Source organism: Trichoplusia ni, chromosome 4 (assembly GCF_003590095.1).
Source record: "Trichoplusia ni isolate ovarian cell line Hi5 chromosome 4, tn1, whole genome shotgun sequence".
Taxonomy (NCBI): domain Eukaryota; kingdom Metazoa; phylum Arthropoda; class Insecta; order Lepidoptera; family Noctuidae; genus Trichoplusia; species Trichoplusia ni.
Window position 1 is genome coordinate 13,940,439 of NC_039481.1, and position 17,234 is coordinate 13,957,672.

General features: G+C 39.0%; 1 protein-coding gene across 1 annotated transcript; it reads left to right on the top strand.

Annotated features, from left to right (window-relative positions):
- The first annotated feature begins 44 nt into the window (after positions 1-44).
- Positions 45-16,400, top strand: LOC113493128 (tyrosine-protein phosphatase non-receptor type 23-like). The gene is made up of 21 exons (XM_026870949.1): positions 45-253; positions 334-536; positions 876-1,198; positions 1,544-1,717; positions 2,617-2,903; positions 3,954-4,144; positions 5,149-5,293; positions 5,525-5,756; positions 6,308-6,507; positions 6,804-6,936; positions 7,368-7,541; positions 7,977-8,132; positions 8,482-8,568; positions 8,912-10,441; positions 10,541-11,001; positions 11,079-11,222; positions 11,556-11,684; positions 12,243-12,424; positions 13,294-13,478; positions 13,817-13,939; positions 14,791-16,400. The coding sequence occupies exons 1-21, from the start codon at positions 167-169 to the stop codon at positions 15,015-15,017; spliced, it is 5,373 nt and encodes a 1,790-aa protein (XP_026726750.1). The 5' UTR covers positions 45-166; the 3' UTR covers positions 15,018-16,400.
- Positions 16,401-17,234: the final 834 nt, after the last annotated feature.

The window sequence follows — 17,234 nt, forward strand, 5'->3', positions numbered from 1 at the left end:
AAACCGGAACGATTCGATCATTCATCGATGTTTCGATAAAAGACAAGGCGCGTTACCCTAAATTAAAACACAAAAAAATGACAGTGGAACAAATAAGCTAATTTGTGATGAAATTGTTTTACCGAGTGAAAAATTGTTGAAACGGGTAAAAACATCTTTGGAAAACATGGAAGCCGTTCCAAAATTACCCATGATAAGTTTTGAGTTGAAGGCGAGTCACGAGAATACTCATTTTGGACCAAAATTAAAACAGGTAAGTAGGTCTCGTAATCTCTGATTAAGTTACTTTCAGTGTTTCTTTGTGATAGTAATACGTTGCGTTGTTATGTCTAGTACATTGCGGAAGCTTATAGAGAAGATCCAGACAGCTACAGCAATGAGATGCACCAGTTGGAAGGTTTGCGGTCGGCCGCTGTCCGACCTACAATTGATTCTGCGGGGCTGAGCGCTATGATCAGATATTATTGCCAGCTGCGATCGTTGCAAAGCCGTTTCCCCATGGCTAAAGGTCAACCTGCGGCGTGTCCTTTTAGCTGGTAAATCTAATTAAATTTCACTATATTGATTTCGCCTTTAGGTCTCGGTATGAATCATAATACCTGTACCTATCTTGTTTACATTACATGTTGATAAAATCATTGTCTTCAAGGGTCATTATACTCTTGTTTGGCATTTCGTCTTTATGTTTGTAATCTTTCAGCCATAAGCCTATTTCTGAAAAAACAATGATTTCTATAGTTTGAGGAAAAATAGGTTCTTACTAATTAATTATACTTAAAGTTTACAAACATTAAAATTAAAACCCCTTTTGTCATGTTTTCTATTGTATTTATTATTCATTTTCAATTTACTTTACATTATCAATACATTTTTAGGAAAGACCTGTATGCAAACATGAACAGATCATTAGCTGACATTCGGTTTGAGATGGCATGCATACTGTATAACATAGCAGCACTTCTGACACAACTCGGAGCTTCTGAACCTAGGAACACAGCAGACAGCCTCAAATCTGCTTGCACCCACTTCCAACAGGCAGCTTGGGCCTTCCAGTACTTACGGGACCAGTATCCGCAGCCGTCCGGAGTTGATGTGTGCTCCGAGATTGTGAGGATGATGCAGGAAATATGTTTTGCTCAAGCACAGGAGTGTATTCTTGACAAAAGCATACAGGATACAAGGAAATCCAGTGTTATTGGTTAGTAACTGAAAGTTAAACATTTAATTAGACAGTCTTATAGATGTTTCGGAATTACTGTGAGAACCTGAGAACATCCATTTTCTTTTTAATATTTATCTCTGCTTTGGCTTACTTAAATGCAGCATGCATCTGTTTATTTATTTCAAGGCAAGACAACACAAAGGCATGCAACATTTTTTATGCTTTCATATTTAAACCACTGAACTATGGTACACTGCACTATGCAGTATTGGTAACCAGATATCAGATAGTGCTTCATATTAAACTGTCAAGAAGCCTGCAAATGGCTTTATAGAGGAAGTCTGCAAAGACTAACTATCTCTTCCTCTTATTGTTCAACAGGTGCCGTGGCTACTCAAGTGATGTACTTCTACAAGAACTCCATTGCTCTGTTGGGTCCAGCAGCTGGCCAGGACATTGTTCATGAGATTATAGGCACCAAACTGTACAACTACTGGCATAGATACCTCTCATTTAAGATGTCCTATGTTGGCTGCATTGTTTGCTTGTATCAAGGTATGTAGGTTATATTTTTTTGTATATTTATATTAGCCTACCTCTTTACCCCTTATTAAAAGTTTTCTTAGATTTTATGATGCATTGCCAGGTTACGGAAAAACATTTTGTGCCTTTTAGTGCTATAAGTGATAAGATAAAATATATAAATATTCTAAAAACTTTCTATCCTATTGGAATAAAATGCTAAGTTCAATTGATAATCAGAAATTCATCTAAATATGTATCAAACATGTATCTCAAATTATAACTACACTTATTACTAACATTTACCTGTATTGTGTCATCTTGTCTCAAATTAAAAAGACAAGTGCTATATTAAATATGTAGCACATTCTTCAAAAATCGCGACACAAGATGACTTAAAACCTTCTAAAAACATGAAACCTTTCTAAAGGCATCGAAATACATTTTCGATCGCAAACAAATGCGCAACAACCCATATAATAGATGACGTAGACACAGATCATTGATCTTGTGTCACTAGCAGTTATTTGTGACTGGACTGTTTATTGATATAAGTAATGAAGATGTTTCGACGAGACATGGAATTGTAACGACGCTTGTCAATATCTCGTTCATTTCACGATGAAATGCAACTTTGTTTCGTTCATATTTAACTTCTATTCGCCTTACCTAATTAGTTATTTGTCCTCTTACGATTATACCATTAAAAAAAGATGCGTGTCTAATTTTATTATTTTCGTCTGTCAGATTGCTTAGGTACATTTTCTATACCATACAAAAAACAAAGTTTCTAAACTAAACCTAATAAAGAAATCACGAAACTTGCCTTCTTTAACGCAATTTAATGCTTTCACTCTTCTCCAAAAACATTTCTATCAACCACAGTCAATATCTTAGTCATGAAATAACAATACATAATTCCCACAATACAGGTATGCACGCAGAAGAACAACAGAAGATGGGAGAACGCGTCGGCTACTATCAACAAGCCGTTGAAAAGTTAGCCGAAGCCAGAAAGCTAGCAAAATACATAGAGCCGACACAAATCACGCAGGAAGCCCTAACCTTTACCAACGACGTCGTTGAGGGTAAAAGGAAAGCTGCGAAAAATGAAAACGAGTTCATTTATCATGAGGAGGTGCCAGAAAAAGAGGTGCTATCGGATATGAAGCCCGTGTGCCTTGTTAAAGCATTGCCGATCAATTTTAATGATCCTGAGGTGAGTTCGATATTCTCTTTCTTTGTCTTCAACATTTGCGTGTTGGTTGGAGTTGTTCTACTGCTTTTTTCTGTGTTTAGTCTGTTGTTCGAGATGACTAGCATGACTGAATTCGCTAAAGGTCAGATAAACAATCATGCTTCATGAGCTAAGTATTTTCCATTATATTTTTTTGTTTACCTCTATTTCAAATTGTCTGTTATTAATTAATGTTTAATATGTGTCATATCTTAAAATTGTTGGTTAAGGAGGTCAGATAGGCAGTCGCTCCTTGTAAAACACTGGTACTTAGCTGAAACCGGTTGGACTGGAAGCCGATCCCAACATAGTTGGGAAAAGGCTAGGCCAATGATGATGATCTTAAAATTGTTGGATATAATATTCCATTTGTTTAGGTTGTTTACATTTTTAAGCTGAATTACAATTATATAAATAGAGGTAAAATCTATACCTTTCTCAGTCCTAAAATTTACGTAGTAGACAATCCATTTAGAATTCATTTGACTGGTGCTTCTTTTGTTATTCAAACCAGTAGTCTATTATTGAAGCGCGCGGAAGTAATGCCTCAATGTTTCTGACACTTATTTCCGCAAGCAGCGTTATCGACGCGCATGTCTTTTTATTAGTAAACATATAACGATGTAAGTATGGATAAAATGAAACCGTCCATTTTGGGACAAACGCTAGATTTTTTCACAATTCAACTGATATTAGCTTTATAAAATATAAAAATATTCCTTGTTCAAGACCACTTTATTCCTCGTATTCAAATCTATTATGCTTTTCGTTTTATTCTATAATGTTCTACCATTTAACCAATATTTACTTAAAGTAGGGTCTGAAATAAAAATCAAACACCAAATTCACAAATTGCAAACTACCATCACTGTTAAGCGATGTATACGAAATTGACCTTCAGCATTTTTCAAATATTTCTAGTATTACAATGTCCAAGTTTTATAATACATGTTCTTTTGTAATATTTATATCTTGTAGTGTTCTCACGTATACAATTAGGTTTTGTACATTAAACTGTACTTTATTCACCAGGTCTCAGGTCACGATATATTCTCCCGCCTCGTCCCGATGAATGCTCATGAGGCGTCATCAATGTACTCGGAGGAGAAAGCTCAGATGCTCCGCAATATAGTCAGCATGGTGGAAGCCAAGAATACGGAGCTGAGCGAGTTCATGTCCTCGCTGCAGCTTGATCAGTTGGACGTCATCGATTCTACACCGAAGTAAGTAGAGAAAAATGGAGTATTTATTGAAAAAAAAAACATACTTATGATGTCTGTAATTCCTAGAAGACGCACTAGGATTTTCATTGCTTAGTTTGTAGATAAATGTTACATGTTACCGCTTTTTTGTGTTCACAGTATTATTTCTTTATTATTGTTCAATATCATATTCATTTCGGATTGGTGATGGTGGAGTGCTTCATTTGTAAAGACAAGAAGATTTAACAGGGTAAACTCTTTCACAGTAAAACCTTCATTGTTTTTGTTGTATTGTCATAATATACCAAATGTAAAAAAAGCATCTGTTTCAATAGAAACATCTATTTTGCAACTTCATTGAAATCGTTTTCTAATTTGTTAACAAAATCATTGTTGTCTACAATTCTTAATTGTACTAAGGACCGATTTTTCAATCGTCAGATAAGTTTTATTTGAGGAATAAATATGGCCGTTTGACATATTTTCTATACAAAAGCTGTCAAAACGTCAAACATATTCGTTGAATAAAAGTTATCTGGCGATTGAAAAATCGGCTCTAAGACTATTATAATGTTCGTGCGTTATCAAGTCTAATATAGAGATGTCAAATACTGATTCGTTAACTAGATAGATAAGAAGTTATAAAGCAATACAAGAATGAGTCATCCTCAAATGGCAGCGATTAGGAAATACGATATTTATTATATTACCATATTTTGACAGGTAGAAACATGCAACACACAATTTGTCACTGTTTCATATTGGAAAACTAAATCATTCTTTCATCAATTAATGAGCAAATGCTAAAAACAATAATTATTTTCTTTCTTCCGAGATATTAAGACATCCGATTTAAATAAAATGGTATGGTCCCTTAAGTTCTCACTTAATTATTTTGACACATAAACTCAAGACATGCACTGACGCATACACTGAAAATACTGAGGTTCCTTCTGCTTTGCCCGGGGCTGGAGTATTTTAGACAGCTATTGAATAATACTACTAAAATATTATCTTATTTTTAGGGTCCCTCAAGAGATAGTAGACCGTTGTGCAGCTATGAACGCCAAGGCGGAAGTCATACAGCTATTGGTTGACTCCATGAACAACCTGGCTGAAACTATCAGTGACGTCGAGGAGTCCCTGTCTGAAATCAAGGAATTGATACAGGTATGTTAACTCTGATAAACAATTTACATTCTTATGTAATGATGTTTAAGGTCCATATTTGAGTAGTAGATTTGTTTCGCAATGCGCCAAGCATTCTGACCGGATTACATTACGCTAAACACCGACACATCACAGTTTAGTCTAGAGAATAGGAGCATATTGAATGCGGAAAGTCATCGAGGCACATGCATATGAACTGTAATATATAATAACATTTTTTTCATATCATAGGAGGAGACACAAAAAGAGAAAGAATACCAGAAGGTGATGGGTCCCCGCCCGCCCTCCATAGTCCAGACGGAGTTGTCCCGCGAGTACCACAAGTACCAAGAGGCTCACGCGCGCACCAACGAGAGCAACCAAGTGCTGCACAAGGCTATGACGCTACATATCGCTAACCTGAGGTTGCTAGCGCAGCCGCTCGATGTACTGGAGACGAAGATACCGAGTATTGATAATATTGGTAAGTTATTTTACTAGACAATATTTTTTCTATTCTGAATTAACAAAATATCCAAGTGTCAACCAAATTGATGAGCAAATGGCAGCCAGACTATATCAATCAATCAATAAATTTTGCCTATCGAGGTCCACTGCTGGATATAGGCCTCCCCCACCTTTTTTAGGTTATCACTATCTACTAGTGACCTCATTAAAATATAGCCAAAGTTTTTAAGTGTGTATGTTTGTCATTTCGTCAGTGGGTTTAATTCGAGGAACTTACGGCTACAGTTTTCGGTATAGCTGTCAGGGTCACTAATCACTAGGCAAACAATCCAATCAAATATTATTTGGACATGTTAAATGTTAACTTACACAACTTGAAGCTTAAATTCTTTATTCTAAACCATTACAATACAATACTGCCCAAAACTTACAGAACGCGAAGTGTCGCGTGTTCGATCCCCGCGTACACACTAGACCTGAGTCTCTTTGTGCATGCGATTTGATGTTTTGTCGCACAATAAAAGAAAAAAAACAATTTAAAGTGATAATACCCTGCCTGTAACACAGTGGACCTGGACCGCGAGAAGATGTGTGAGATGCGGCGCGTGGTGGGCAAGGTGCACGAGATGCAGGCCCAGCGCGAGGCGCTGCTGCAGCGGCTGCGGGAGCAGCTCACGCAGGACGACATCACGGCGCAGCTGCTGGCCAGGAACAACGAGCCCAGGGAGGACATCTTCAAGCAGGAGCTCAAGAAGCATAACTCTTTGGTGAGGAATTATTTATTAGTAATACGATTCTCATGATTATTTGTCGGGGTCGCTTCTCTACTTAGTACTTTGCCGCTAATCAGCAAATTCAACAATCATAATTATCCATGCATCGATAAATCATTGTTGAAAGAGCAAGTAAAGTGAACTACTTAAATCTTAATACCAGTCATGACTACCGCTTTCTAAAACTAAACTTCCTTTGAAACACATTATTCCATTCACCAGAAACTTTAAAACCTTTTTTCTTCTCAATGAGTTAATTGAAATATATCAAATGTATTATTTTATTACAGATACAAATAATCGAGACGAACTTAGCAGCGCAAGAGAACATTATCAACAAGCTGACGTCTGTGTACGCAGCGTACGGCAACTCCAGGCGCCTGCTCACCGACGTACTTAGGAAGAGAGAGGGACTTATTAATGGTATGAGTAGAGAACGCATTACTACAACGTAATTATTTATTGTTAACAAATTCATATTGTTTTGCATGATCTAGTCTCGTGTTCTATTGCTGGAGCTGGAATGTGGTCACAGGAACTCTGCTAAAAACACCATTGCATCGAGTTGAGATTAAGAGCCAAGTTCAAATTGTCATTTCAAGTACTTTGATTACTCCAGAGCTTTACTTTGGTAGGCTTTTATGTTACCATCTATTTTAATAGATGGTTTGGTTAACTGAAAACACGATAATATTATTTCGTCCCTTTTCTCTTCTTCGTGGCTCTTATATGCCAACAAATTTCCACTTAAGAGTAAGGGGAAAATTTCTCCTTCCTCCATTACCCCTGTTTTATGGCTAACTGCAGCCAGTATTCCTGTAATTTAAATGTTAAACAAGAATACAACTCCACAGCTCTGATAACCTCTTACGACACATACGGCGAGTTGCTGGGCAAGTCCCAGAAGGGGCAGGAGTTCTACCGCAAGCTGGCGCACAACGTGGGGCAGCTGCTGGCGCGGCTGCGGTCCACCTGCCAGGTGCAGGAGGAGGAGCGGGCGCAGCTGCTCGACAAGCAGACGCATAAAGGTAGCTATAATATCTCAAGGTGAATCGCTACTCAAACCAAATTAAGCTGAACTCGGTGTGGGAATATGTCAGACTCGCATTGATTGATAATATCCGAGGTATTTCTAGACGATATCACTACAGAGACGTTACTTTGTCATAGAGTATGCTTTTTGCGGATGATATTGAATTTCAATGTTACGTCCAGGAATTCAAGAAGTGCAAGGTTTTATTTACCTTTTACCAATATAGCGTTGATGTATATATCTATCTTAGACGTTTATTTGATTCCAATGAAGTTGGAATATATCACTAGCTTAATAAGCTATATAAGATATATAAGCTAAACATTTAACCCTTCTATGTTTTGAATAACCCCGACACACAACTATTAAAGTCATTATTATTACTTGAAATCCCGTGTCCTCGCATCATAATGCTCTCTTGGCCTGGCAGCTTGTGCCCGCGCCAGCAGCGCGGAGCCGGGCCGCGTGTCGCCGGCCAGCGCGGGCGGGGCCTCCCCCGCGCCCCCCGCGCCCCCCGCCGGGCACAAGCTGAAGGACTACCTACCCTACATGAAGAGCCGGAACAACAGGACGCCCACGCCGCTAGGTAACACTATATATACTTTTTATACTAAATGAAGATAATACCCGCGAAAGCGCTTGTTTGACTACTTTCTTGAGTTTTGGCTAAAGTAAGGTTTATGAAATATAAATTAAAATATCCAAATTTCTATGTTTTAAAGTCAAATGATAATATGTTTTATGCAATAAGATGTATTTGTCGACGTATGTTCGCCATGAATATATTAATCAACATCTACTGTCATCTACGTTTTGTCTACAAAATTATATCGTTTATATACTTTTTCAACAAAAAGAATTTTCTTGAGTAATGTTTTATATTCTTATCCATTAAAACTCTAAATCTAAGTGATATTTATATTGTTGTATTCCAGCCCAAGTGGAGCCCATTCCCCAAGACACGTACTATCCTGAGAGCATATACCCGACGTCGGTACGACCCGCGCCCGTCGGATCTGAAGGTAGGTTACATAACTACTGCTATGTTGAGATATACCTAAATTATTTATTTTTTTTCTTGAAGTAAATTACACCTTTTCTTCATATAGCTCAGAAACACAGACTACGCTCAGGGTAACACGCTTTTCTGATAGTCAACGAGATTATCAAGTTTTCAAATTACAGCTCGCTTACGAAAACAATCGTACGAAGGCCGTACAATTTTTTTCGACGCACGCCAAGAATCTATAGTGTCATCATAATACCTTTGTTAATTAGGACGATGTTTGCGACGACTGCATACGTCAATATAGAAGCTATTTTTGTTTGTTTTATTTTGTTGTTGACGCGTGGTGTTGTCCCCAGCGACGGACGTGTCGCAGCTGTCGCAGGACGGCGTGGCGGGCGTGTCGTCGTACTCCCGCTACCTGCACTACGCGCCGCCCGCCTCCAACAAGCACGACGACCTGTACTCCGCCTACACGCCCTCGCAGTTTTCCTCGCAGTCCTCCGACCAGATCTACTCCAACCCCTACTACTCTAACTCCTACTCTAACCACAACAACAACACCATCGTCACTGACTCGCAGAACTTTTCTGCTCACCCCGTCGCCATCAACCAGGTCCCTGTAAACCCGACGAACTACGATCCGTACTTAAACTCAATGGGACCCATTCCGGAGTCCAATATGTCCCACTCATCCGCATACAGCGCCGCGAATCAGACAGACATAAGTGCGGACTTCGCTAACATGCAAGTGTCTGCACCCAAATCTGAGGCTATGGGTTACGCGACGGATTTCGGGAACACATTCTACAACGTTCAGTACCCGCAGACATCGACCCCCGGGTCGGGGGCTTACACCAGCGCGCCGCAGAACTCCAACACCAGCATAACGCCTTCGCAAGTGCCATCGGAATACAGTGCGTTAAACTACCCTTACAGTAACGAGTCGACGCAGTACAGTCAGCAGCAGGCAGTGACTCCTGCGCCTTACAGCACTCCCGACCCCAACTACTACGCTACAACATTTGCGTCCACGTCTCAGGGGTATACCTACACTAACGCGATCACGTCTACGTCGAGCATTGCCAACCCAAACGTGGCACCATACTCGTATCCCTCAGAAATGGACTCCACCTACAACTCATCTCTGGCACAATTGGACGCATACGATAAACCAATAAAGTCCCACGTCACTGGTGAAGCGTTGTCGAACGTGAGCTTCCAGCCGTCTTACCAGAATTATTCCTCGACAGCCGCAAGTTATTCCAATCAACCAGAGAGTTACGTACCTACTAGTACGTATGGGTATGCCGATACATCTAATAACTACGGACAACCGTATCAAAATCACCCGGGATACAATTTCAACTCTTCGACAGGAACCTACGAGTACAGTTTTGGCTCCCAGAATTCCTATTCAAGGTATGACGCAGTACCAGACAATATAAACTCTCAGTCGGCGGAGAAAGACCCTGGTTTTACTCCACAAGGCATTTACACGAACGCGGGATCTCTGGGATCATGCGGCACGGTGCAGTCGCCGACAGAAAACCCGCAAATGATGTCTCAGATACCTGTCGTCAACGAGGGGGCTAGTAACCAGGCTTACTACAACAACCCGTATGCGTATCAGAATATTGCGTCACCAACGAACGAAGTCGCACCTGTTGTACCTGTCGTACCTGTCGTACCGGTCGCGCCTGTCGCACCGGTCGCGCCTGTCGCTCCAGTCGCACATATCGCCCCTGTCGCGCCTGTCGCGCCCGTCGGTCATGTCGCACCGATCGCTCCCGACATGCAAGCATTGACGAATATGTACGGCATGAACACAAATCAGACTTATATCCAACCAACACACGATCACAGCGTGACGTTTGTTAATAACCAAGGTAAGTTTTTATGATCAATTTGTACCAAAAATATTGTATAATATTAATTAGTAAATAAACGAATTTCAAGTATACATGATATTTTATTCACCTTTGCAGTTTCGTCACCGACTGAGAATGTCATTGAACCGGCTATTGAGAATGATAATAATGTAGATAATGCAAATCAAACGAATGTAGAGGTAATTAAACAAGAAACAGTTGAGATAGATAAGCCTCAAGAGACTAAGCCGGAGTTGACCGCGTTTGACCTGTTGTCCGATATCGACTTTTCTGTAGAGCAAACTCCTTTAATGCCTGAAATTAAAGTGCCGCAAATTTCGGAAAGTGCTATTCGGAAGCCGGTGGTCCCTAAAGTGGAGCCGGTGAAGAAACTGCCGGAGAAAGAGGAGGTTATCGAGAGGCCCGCCAAGAGGGACCTGTTCTCTGACCCCAGCTTGTTGAACCAGTTCACTCAGGAAGTGAAGAACTTGCAGAAACTCACAGATTCCTTGACAAATAAGACTGCCAGTGGGTTGACGGTGTTGGATGAGAAATGGAAGACTTTCCAAGACTTTCAGGTATAAATTTTACCTTACGTATTTTACTTACTTTTAATTGAATCATATTTTATTATTTCATGAATATTTTGTTTTAGACTAAGCAAAATATGACTCGTTCGAAGACGATAGCTATGCAGAACACGAATGGGAATATAGTGACTGAAGTTGTGCCTTATGATGATTCAAGACTTACACTAAAGTCTGACCCCGATGCGTACATCAACGCCTCATACTATAAGGTAACTTAATACATCCATGCTTAATATACGTTTAAGATTTCTTCAATAAGTTACTTAATTATTAATGTCCATTGATTTATTTTTATTTTGGAAATGAATAGGAAAATATTGTTTAACTAAAATAGTTACAACCATTTTGGTCAGTATTGGGTACTGCATTGTAACTAGTAGGTGAAGTCGACCCACAAAAATCAAAAATCAAAATTGGTGAAAATATTTTCTTCTCAAGCCCAATGTCGACACGCGTAGAAAAATATCCACTTTAAACATGTAAATTTAGTGTTTAAAATCGCAAGAACTCTTGAAATTTCTAACCAAATGTATATTTTTCAGCAACTAGCGCCCTGGTGCATTCCACTAGTGATATCCAAGAATCCAAGCGAAAACGAGTACAGTACCTTCTGGAAAGCAATATTAGAGTATAAAATTGCTTGTATAGTGTGTTTGCTAAGTGAAATCGAGGTAAGCATCTATTACAACCAGTATTTTGGCCCATTAGTGTTATATTTCAGAGAATATCTTTATGGTTTGTTTTTAACATGTCCATTCCTTGAAGCCTGTCTTTTCCCACTGCAGGCTATAGGTGTAACCCATTTGACATTTTCATATTCATTTCATTTATTTGCTTTCGACAATATGTTGAAGGTATTACAGTATAGACATAAAGCTATGTAAATTTGTAGACCCTGTAGAGCACAGCAAAACTCACTTAATTCCGCTGTTGCCCACGACTTCGTCCGCCTGGTTAGAAGACATAAGTTGTGATTTATACCTGCCCTGTTTTTTTACACATTTTCCGTTGTATCTTCGCTCGTATAAGTCGCAGCATAAAACCTTCCTCAATGAATGGTCTATTCAACACAAAAAGATTTTTTCAATTTGAACCAGTTGTTCCTGAGATTAGCGCGTTCAAACAAACAAACTCTTTAGCTTTATATATTAGTATATAGATAAAGTAGATCGTGTATAACATTATCTAAGGTTTAGTAGTAAGCCTAAAATTAACAACTATATTAACAGATGCAAGGTAAAACGTACTGGCCGACAGCTAAAGGCCAATCCATAGAGCTGTCTGGCGGTATAAAGGTGCTTCTAGATGACGTCACTTGCACCGTACACTGGACTGAACGCAAGCTGACTGTGACTAGCGGAAAAACGGTGCTCAATGTTACTCATTATCAGATCAACGTGTTCCCTGCTAAGTGAGTATAATCTTCATTTATTGTGTGTATATTCATATGTTCCAAATAGTTCAGAGTCACTCTTTTGAGGTGCTTTACCCAAAAAAATATATTAAAATATTGTTGAGCTACAAACATTTTTTTGAGCTATTCGTATTGATACTGACTAAATCTGAACCGCCATGCTACGTCATCCGCGTTTTTGTGTCGGTGTATAGCAATGCGTTGCAATCCTTTAAACAGCGATCGCGGGCGTGGTGGTAGGCCTGCTGGTTGTTTTTTAACTCGTATGCCCAAAAACTAACATTTTAAATATTCTTGACCTACAATCATTTTTGAGCTATTTAAATCCAAATACTGGCTCTTTGGCACTAAGATTTAATCTGAGTGTGCCGCTGTCTACCAAGGTGCAGCGCAGGCGACAGACTATCCTTGACGCACTTTTTAGTCTGTGAAAACAGAACCTATGCAATTATATGCCGTAACGCACACAATGCGCAAGAAGTCCGGTGCACATAAAATCCGTGTAATTCGGGCAGACCGCACCGCGCTGCTCCGCAAAAATTGAACGTTTGCGTTTGAAGTAAAATTGATCGTTTGCTTTAACGCACGCTAACGCAGACGGCGTATACTTTAGTCGGCAATCCGGGTAATCTACTTTTGCTATGGGTGGACGTAGCGCACGAAATGTATGTGTGCATCGATAATGTGCGTCGTGTGCATTGAGTCTGTGAAAAATTCGCGACCGACTTTTTGCGCGCCATGCAGACTATTTGAGCACCGCCGACTCGATCGCACAAAAAGTCTGTCGTCTGCTCTGCACCTAAAACTGCACTTGCAGTGAAAGTATGAGAAGGAGCGAGACAATTAAAGTTGATTGCTATTTACAGAATCGTATGCTCTCCGCTGGTGCTCCTGGCGGACAAGGTCCTGAGCCAGACGTACGACAACAAGCTGAGCAACCAGCTGAGCGGCGCCTGGCTGCAGTGCGGCGCCGGCGCCGGCCGCAGCGCGCTGCTGGCGCTGCTCCTCATGCTGCTGGGCCAGGTGCGGGCCGGACACGTGCAGCTGTGCGGTGAGTGGGACTGACACGTCTAGCGGCACACGTATACAACCAGCTGAGCGGCGCCTGGCTGCAGTGCAGATATATACAACATGATTTATGATACAATGCTTTACGAGAGACCCTTTCCGCGTGTGCGTTGTCACGATTCCACAACTCCAAAAGTCTCATTTAAAGTGTAACGTAATCTGTTCTAATAAACGTGAAAATTAAGAGACTGCTTTAATTCAACGAATGATTGCCAGAACCAATACCTTAATTTGCTTTTTTACTGATGCACGAGTGAATTACCTACTGACTAAGTTCAGGAACTTAACATAACAGAATACTAATCATACGTTATGTTGCAGACATGCTGGACGCTGGCTGTATTAACCTATACACTCATAGAAGCAATGTACTACAAGACACCAAGTATTTGGCCGACGCCTACAGAACCGCCCTGTTTTACGTGCAAGGCGTACTCTGTTCCGGTAAGTAGGATCTGCTGAAAGATATCTATAAAATCATTAATTTAGAGTAGACTGAAATTTAGACTTAGAATGACATCAATATTACACTAATATTAAAAAAAACTTGGTACACTTGGTAACACATTTATAACCAGGATGTACACATAGGAGTTCTATCCCGATTTTATATCCCCGTCATGGTCGTATCATTTTGGATGTGTAATGGGTGCGCCCGGGGGAAATATTAAAGTTTTAAATATATTTTCTCGGTTGCGTATCGTTTTAACTGTTTTTAAACCGCGATAAGCGCCAGTATAAAAATAGTTTTATTTCAGCTAAAACGCTTTCAATGTGAATTGTAACTATTAATAAAATTTCTTAATCAATTTACAATTTAGTTTTTGTCATGTAGGTTTAACTCTATCGATCAAGATAATTAGATAATATATGGAACAGCTATACGTGCTGCTAAAAATAAACTCTATTAGATAATGTTATATGAAAGTCAGATACGATATCTACCTACTCTTGAACCAGAAAGGGTTTTGAGTGGGTCTATGGTTGTTTTAGTACTCGAAAGTCTTAATTAAGTAAACATTATAATTGACCTCCAATTTCCACTAGGAAAGAAATGTTTTATTCGTGTATCTTCCTTTGCAATAATTCTGGATAATATGAGGATTATAAAACAATACATAGCACAGAGGTGGTACGATGCCACATATTAATTTCGTCTGTTTCGTTAATTTCAATTCTCAATTTTGGCCAGAAGTAAAAAAAAACGATTATCATAGCAATTACGTCGATGATACACATAATATAAAAAAAACGTGACTTCTTCTATTGACTATAAATTATTTATTGTCCCAAAGGTACAACGATGTTCAATGGCGAGGCAGTCTCGCTGCCGTCAGGAGCGGCAGTGCTGCCCCCTGTAACACCGACCCCCTCTCCCAACCCTTCAAACGCCGCTCAGAAACTAAGCAAGTTCTCTCGCGAATCATTCGAAGAGATGAAGCAATCGCCAGGGCTAACAAGCGGCGATATGAAGGACCCCCTCAACTTTCTCGACCCACTGTGGAGCTTAAAGAAAAAGTGAGATCCAAGTCGATCGGTACTGGATGGCCGATGACGCAGAATACAGGGATACTCAACCTTTGGTGTTGAAGCAATCTTTGATGTAGCCCACCGGTATTGAATGCCAAGTATTAATGTTCTTTTAGATTGGGGATTGATGGTAATTAAGGAAGAGGTTGAGTATCACTGGTAAAGTTTAAGCGCCAAACATATTTACCAAAATTGAGGACTTTGTCAGACATGTTTGGCGACCAAATCATAGATTTTAGCAAAGTAATCACCATTCAATCGCAAATGGAAGTAATTATTTATTGCTAAATGTGGGATGTACTGTAGCACATTCCTGTATATTAAATATTGTTTTAAAAATTATAATTCCTTTTTTGCACTGAAAGTATTAAGCGATTTTATGAATTAGTTTGTTCAAGTTTATTAGATGATTCACAAAAAAGACTTGAGTAGCATCAATATAATTGAAAACAATTGATAAAGTGGTTCTTGCGAAAACGAAGTGCCGATTACGTATTTAAATAGTTATTTTTTATGTTTACTTAATTATAATTTACATGTTTAATATAATGAAAGTTTTGATCAATATTCTAGTGTTATTTATTTATATTATCTTGTAAATAAATTTATAAATTGCTGTCTTTCGTTGACATTAGCCATTTATCACAAAACGTATCACAAATTATAATATTCTTTAAGGATGTCGATAGCACAGCAATCAAGAGATTTCCATTCCAATCGGTTTGTCCAGCGTTATCAATATTTTGTTTATCAGCAATATATAGTAACAATGTGATTTTGCGGAAACGCCAATTTTATTTTAAATAGAAAGTATTGTGTGAAGAATGCCGTGAACTCGTTTATTATTATCACAATTAGATCTGTATGTTGCTGCCTTCTAGCTTAAAACTCTATCCAATTTTACCTTACCTTAACGACCTAGACTTATTTATTAGCCTTGTGTATGCCACTGTACCAAGCCTAACTTATGTATGCTACTATTGTTAGAGGGAGACAGCACTCTATTCTGCCTGTAGCGCCATCTCGCTTTTAAAACTGACACACTTTTTTAAAATATTAAAGGAACAGGTTGCTTCCACAGTATCTTCAGTTTACACCTTTACATTTTAATGTTATTTTTTTAAGAAATTAAGTTTTTGGTCAGTCAGACACATGGTTTATATCTAAAAAATTAAATAAAACTTCTATTTTAACAGCAGATATCGTGTCAAATATCTTAACAGGAGATTTTTTATTTTACTAGTATTATTTCACAATATTATATCATTATAACAATTTGAAATATCAAGATAATTTAGATAACTATCACTGGCTAAATTTAATGTATAAACTGTCTGTCATTAGAGCATTTAGAAAGGAAATATCTAGGAGGAAAAGAGAGGAAAAGATGAAAAAAAAATAGGGTACCCGGCAAAAATTGTGTGATTGCAGATAATTCTAATAGTATGGTGCTATACCTTTATTTTGTCCACATAAGGACAAATTCTGCTTCATGTATGTCGCCCTCGTTTTATTTCAAGACTGTCAACTAGCAACCCTCATGTAAAGTGTTGCTAGTTGAAAAAAATGCTATTCTGAATGGCTACAACATGTCTATGAAATCTGTTAATCTACAGGGTGTAAGGAACACCGTGACTTTTCCGTGGGACCTGAGTTCTAGACATGATTCCAGACCCCCCTGCGTTGGAATTTTTCATCGGTCTTTTCATGAAAATTGCATTTTTTTTTCGCGTTTTTTTAATTTTATGTGTCATAAAATCATTTTTCCTACGTATTTCAATAATATTTTCATAACGAAAGTAATTATTAAGCCGTTTTCACGAAAAAAGGCAATGTAAATGAAACACTAAAAACTGCTCCCGATCAGCTGATTCGTAAAGGTACTCGTCGGTCATCGCTCTCTCGCAAATCTAACCGAAAGTGACGTCAAAACCAAACCAATACATGAGCGTCAACCGTAAGAGATAGCGCAACTATTGCGCGCGCACTCGCACTCATTATTCGTAATCCTGCCTACTATTCCTTTAAAAAAAGCCGCGCGCTTTGTAGGCACCGCTAGCCGCCTTTGTCGACACCGCCAGCGCGCCGACAAACACCTACAGCGGTATCGGCGAGTGACGTACCTGTGACACTGGATAAAATAGTACATCGATTTTTGTTACACGGGTTCCATGTTATAAAATAAAAAATCACTTTCTCAGCGTTTATC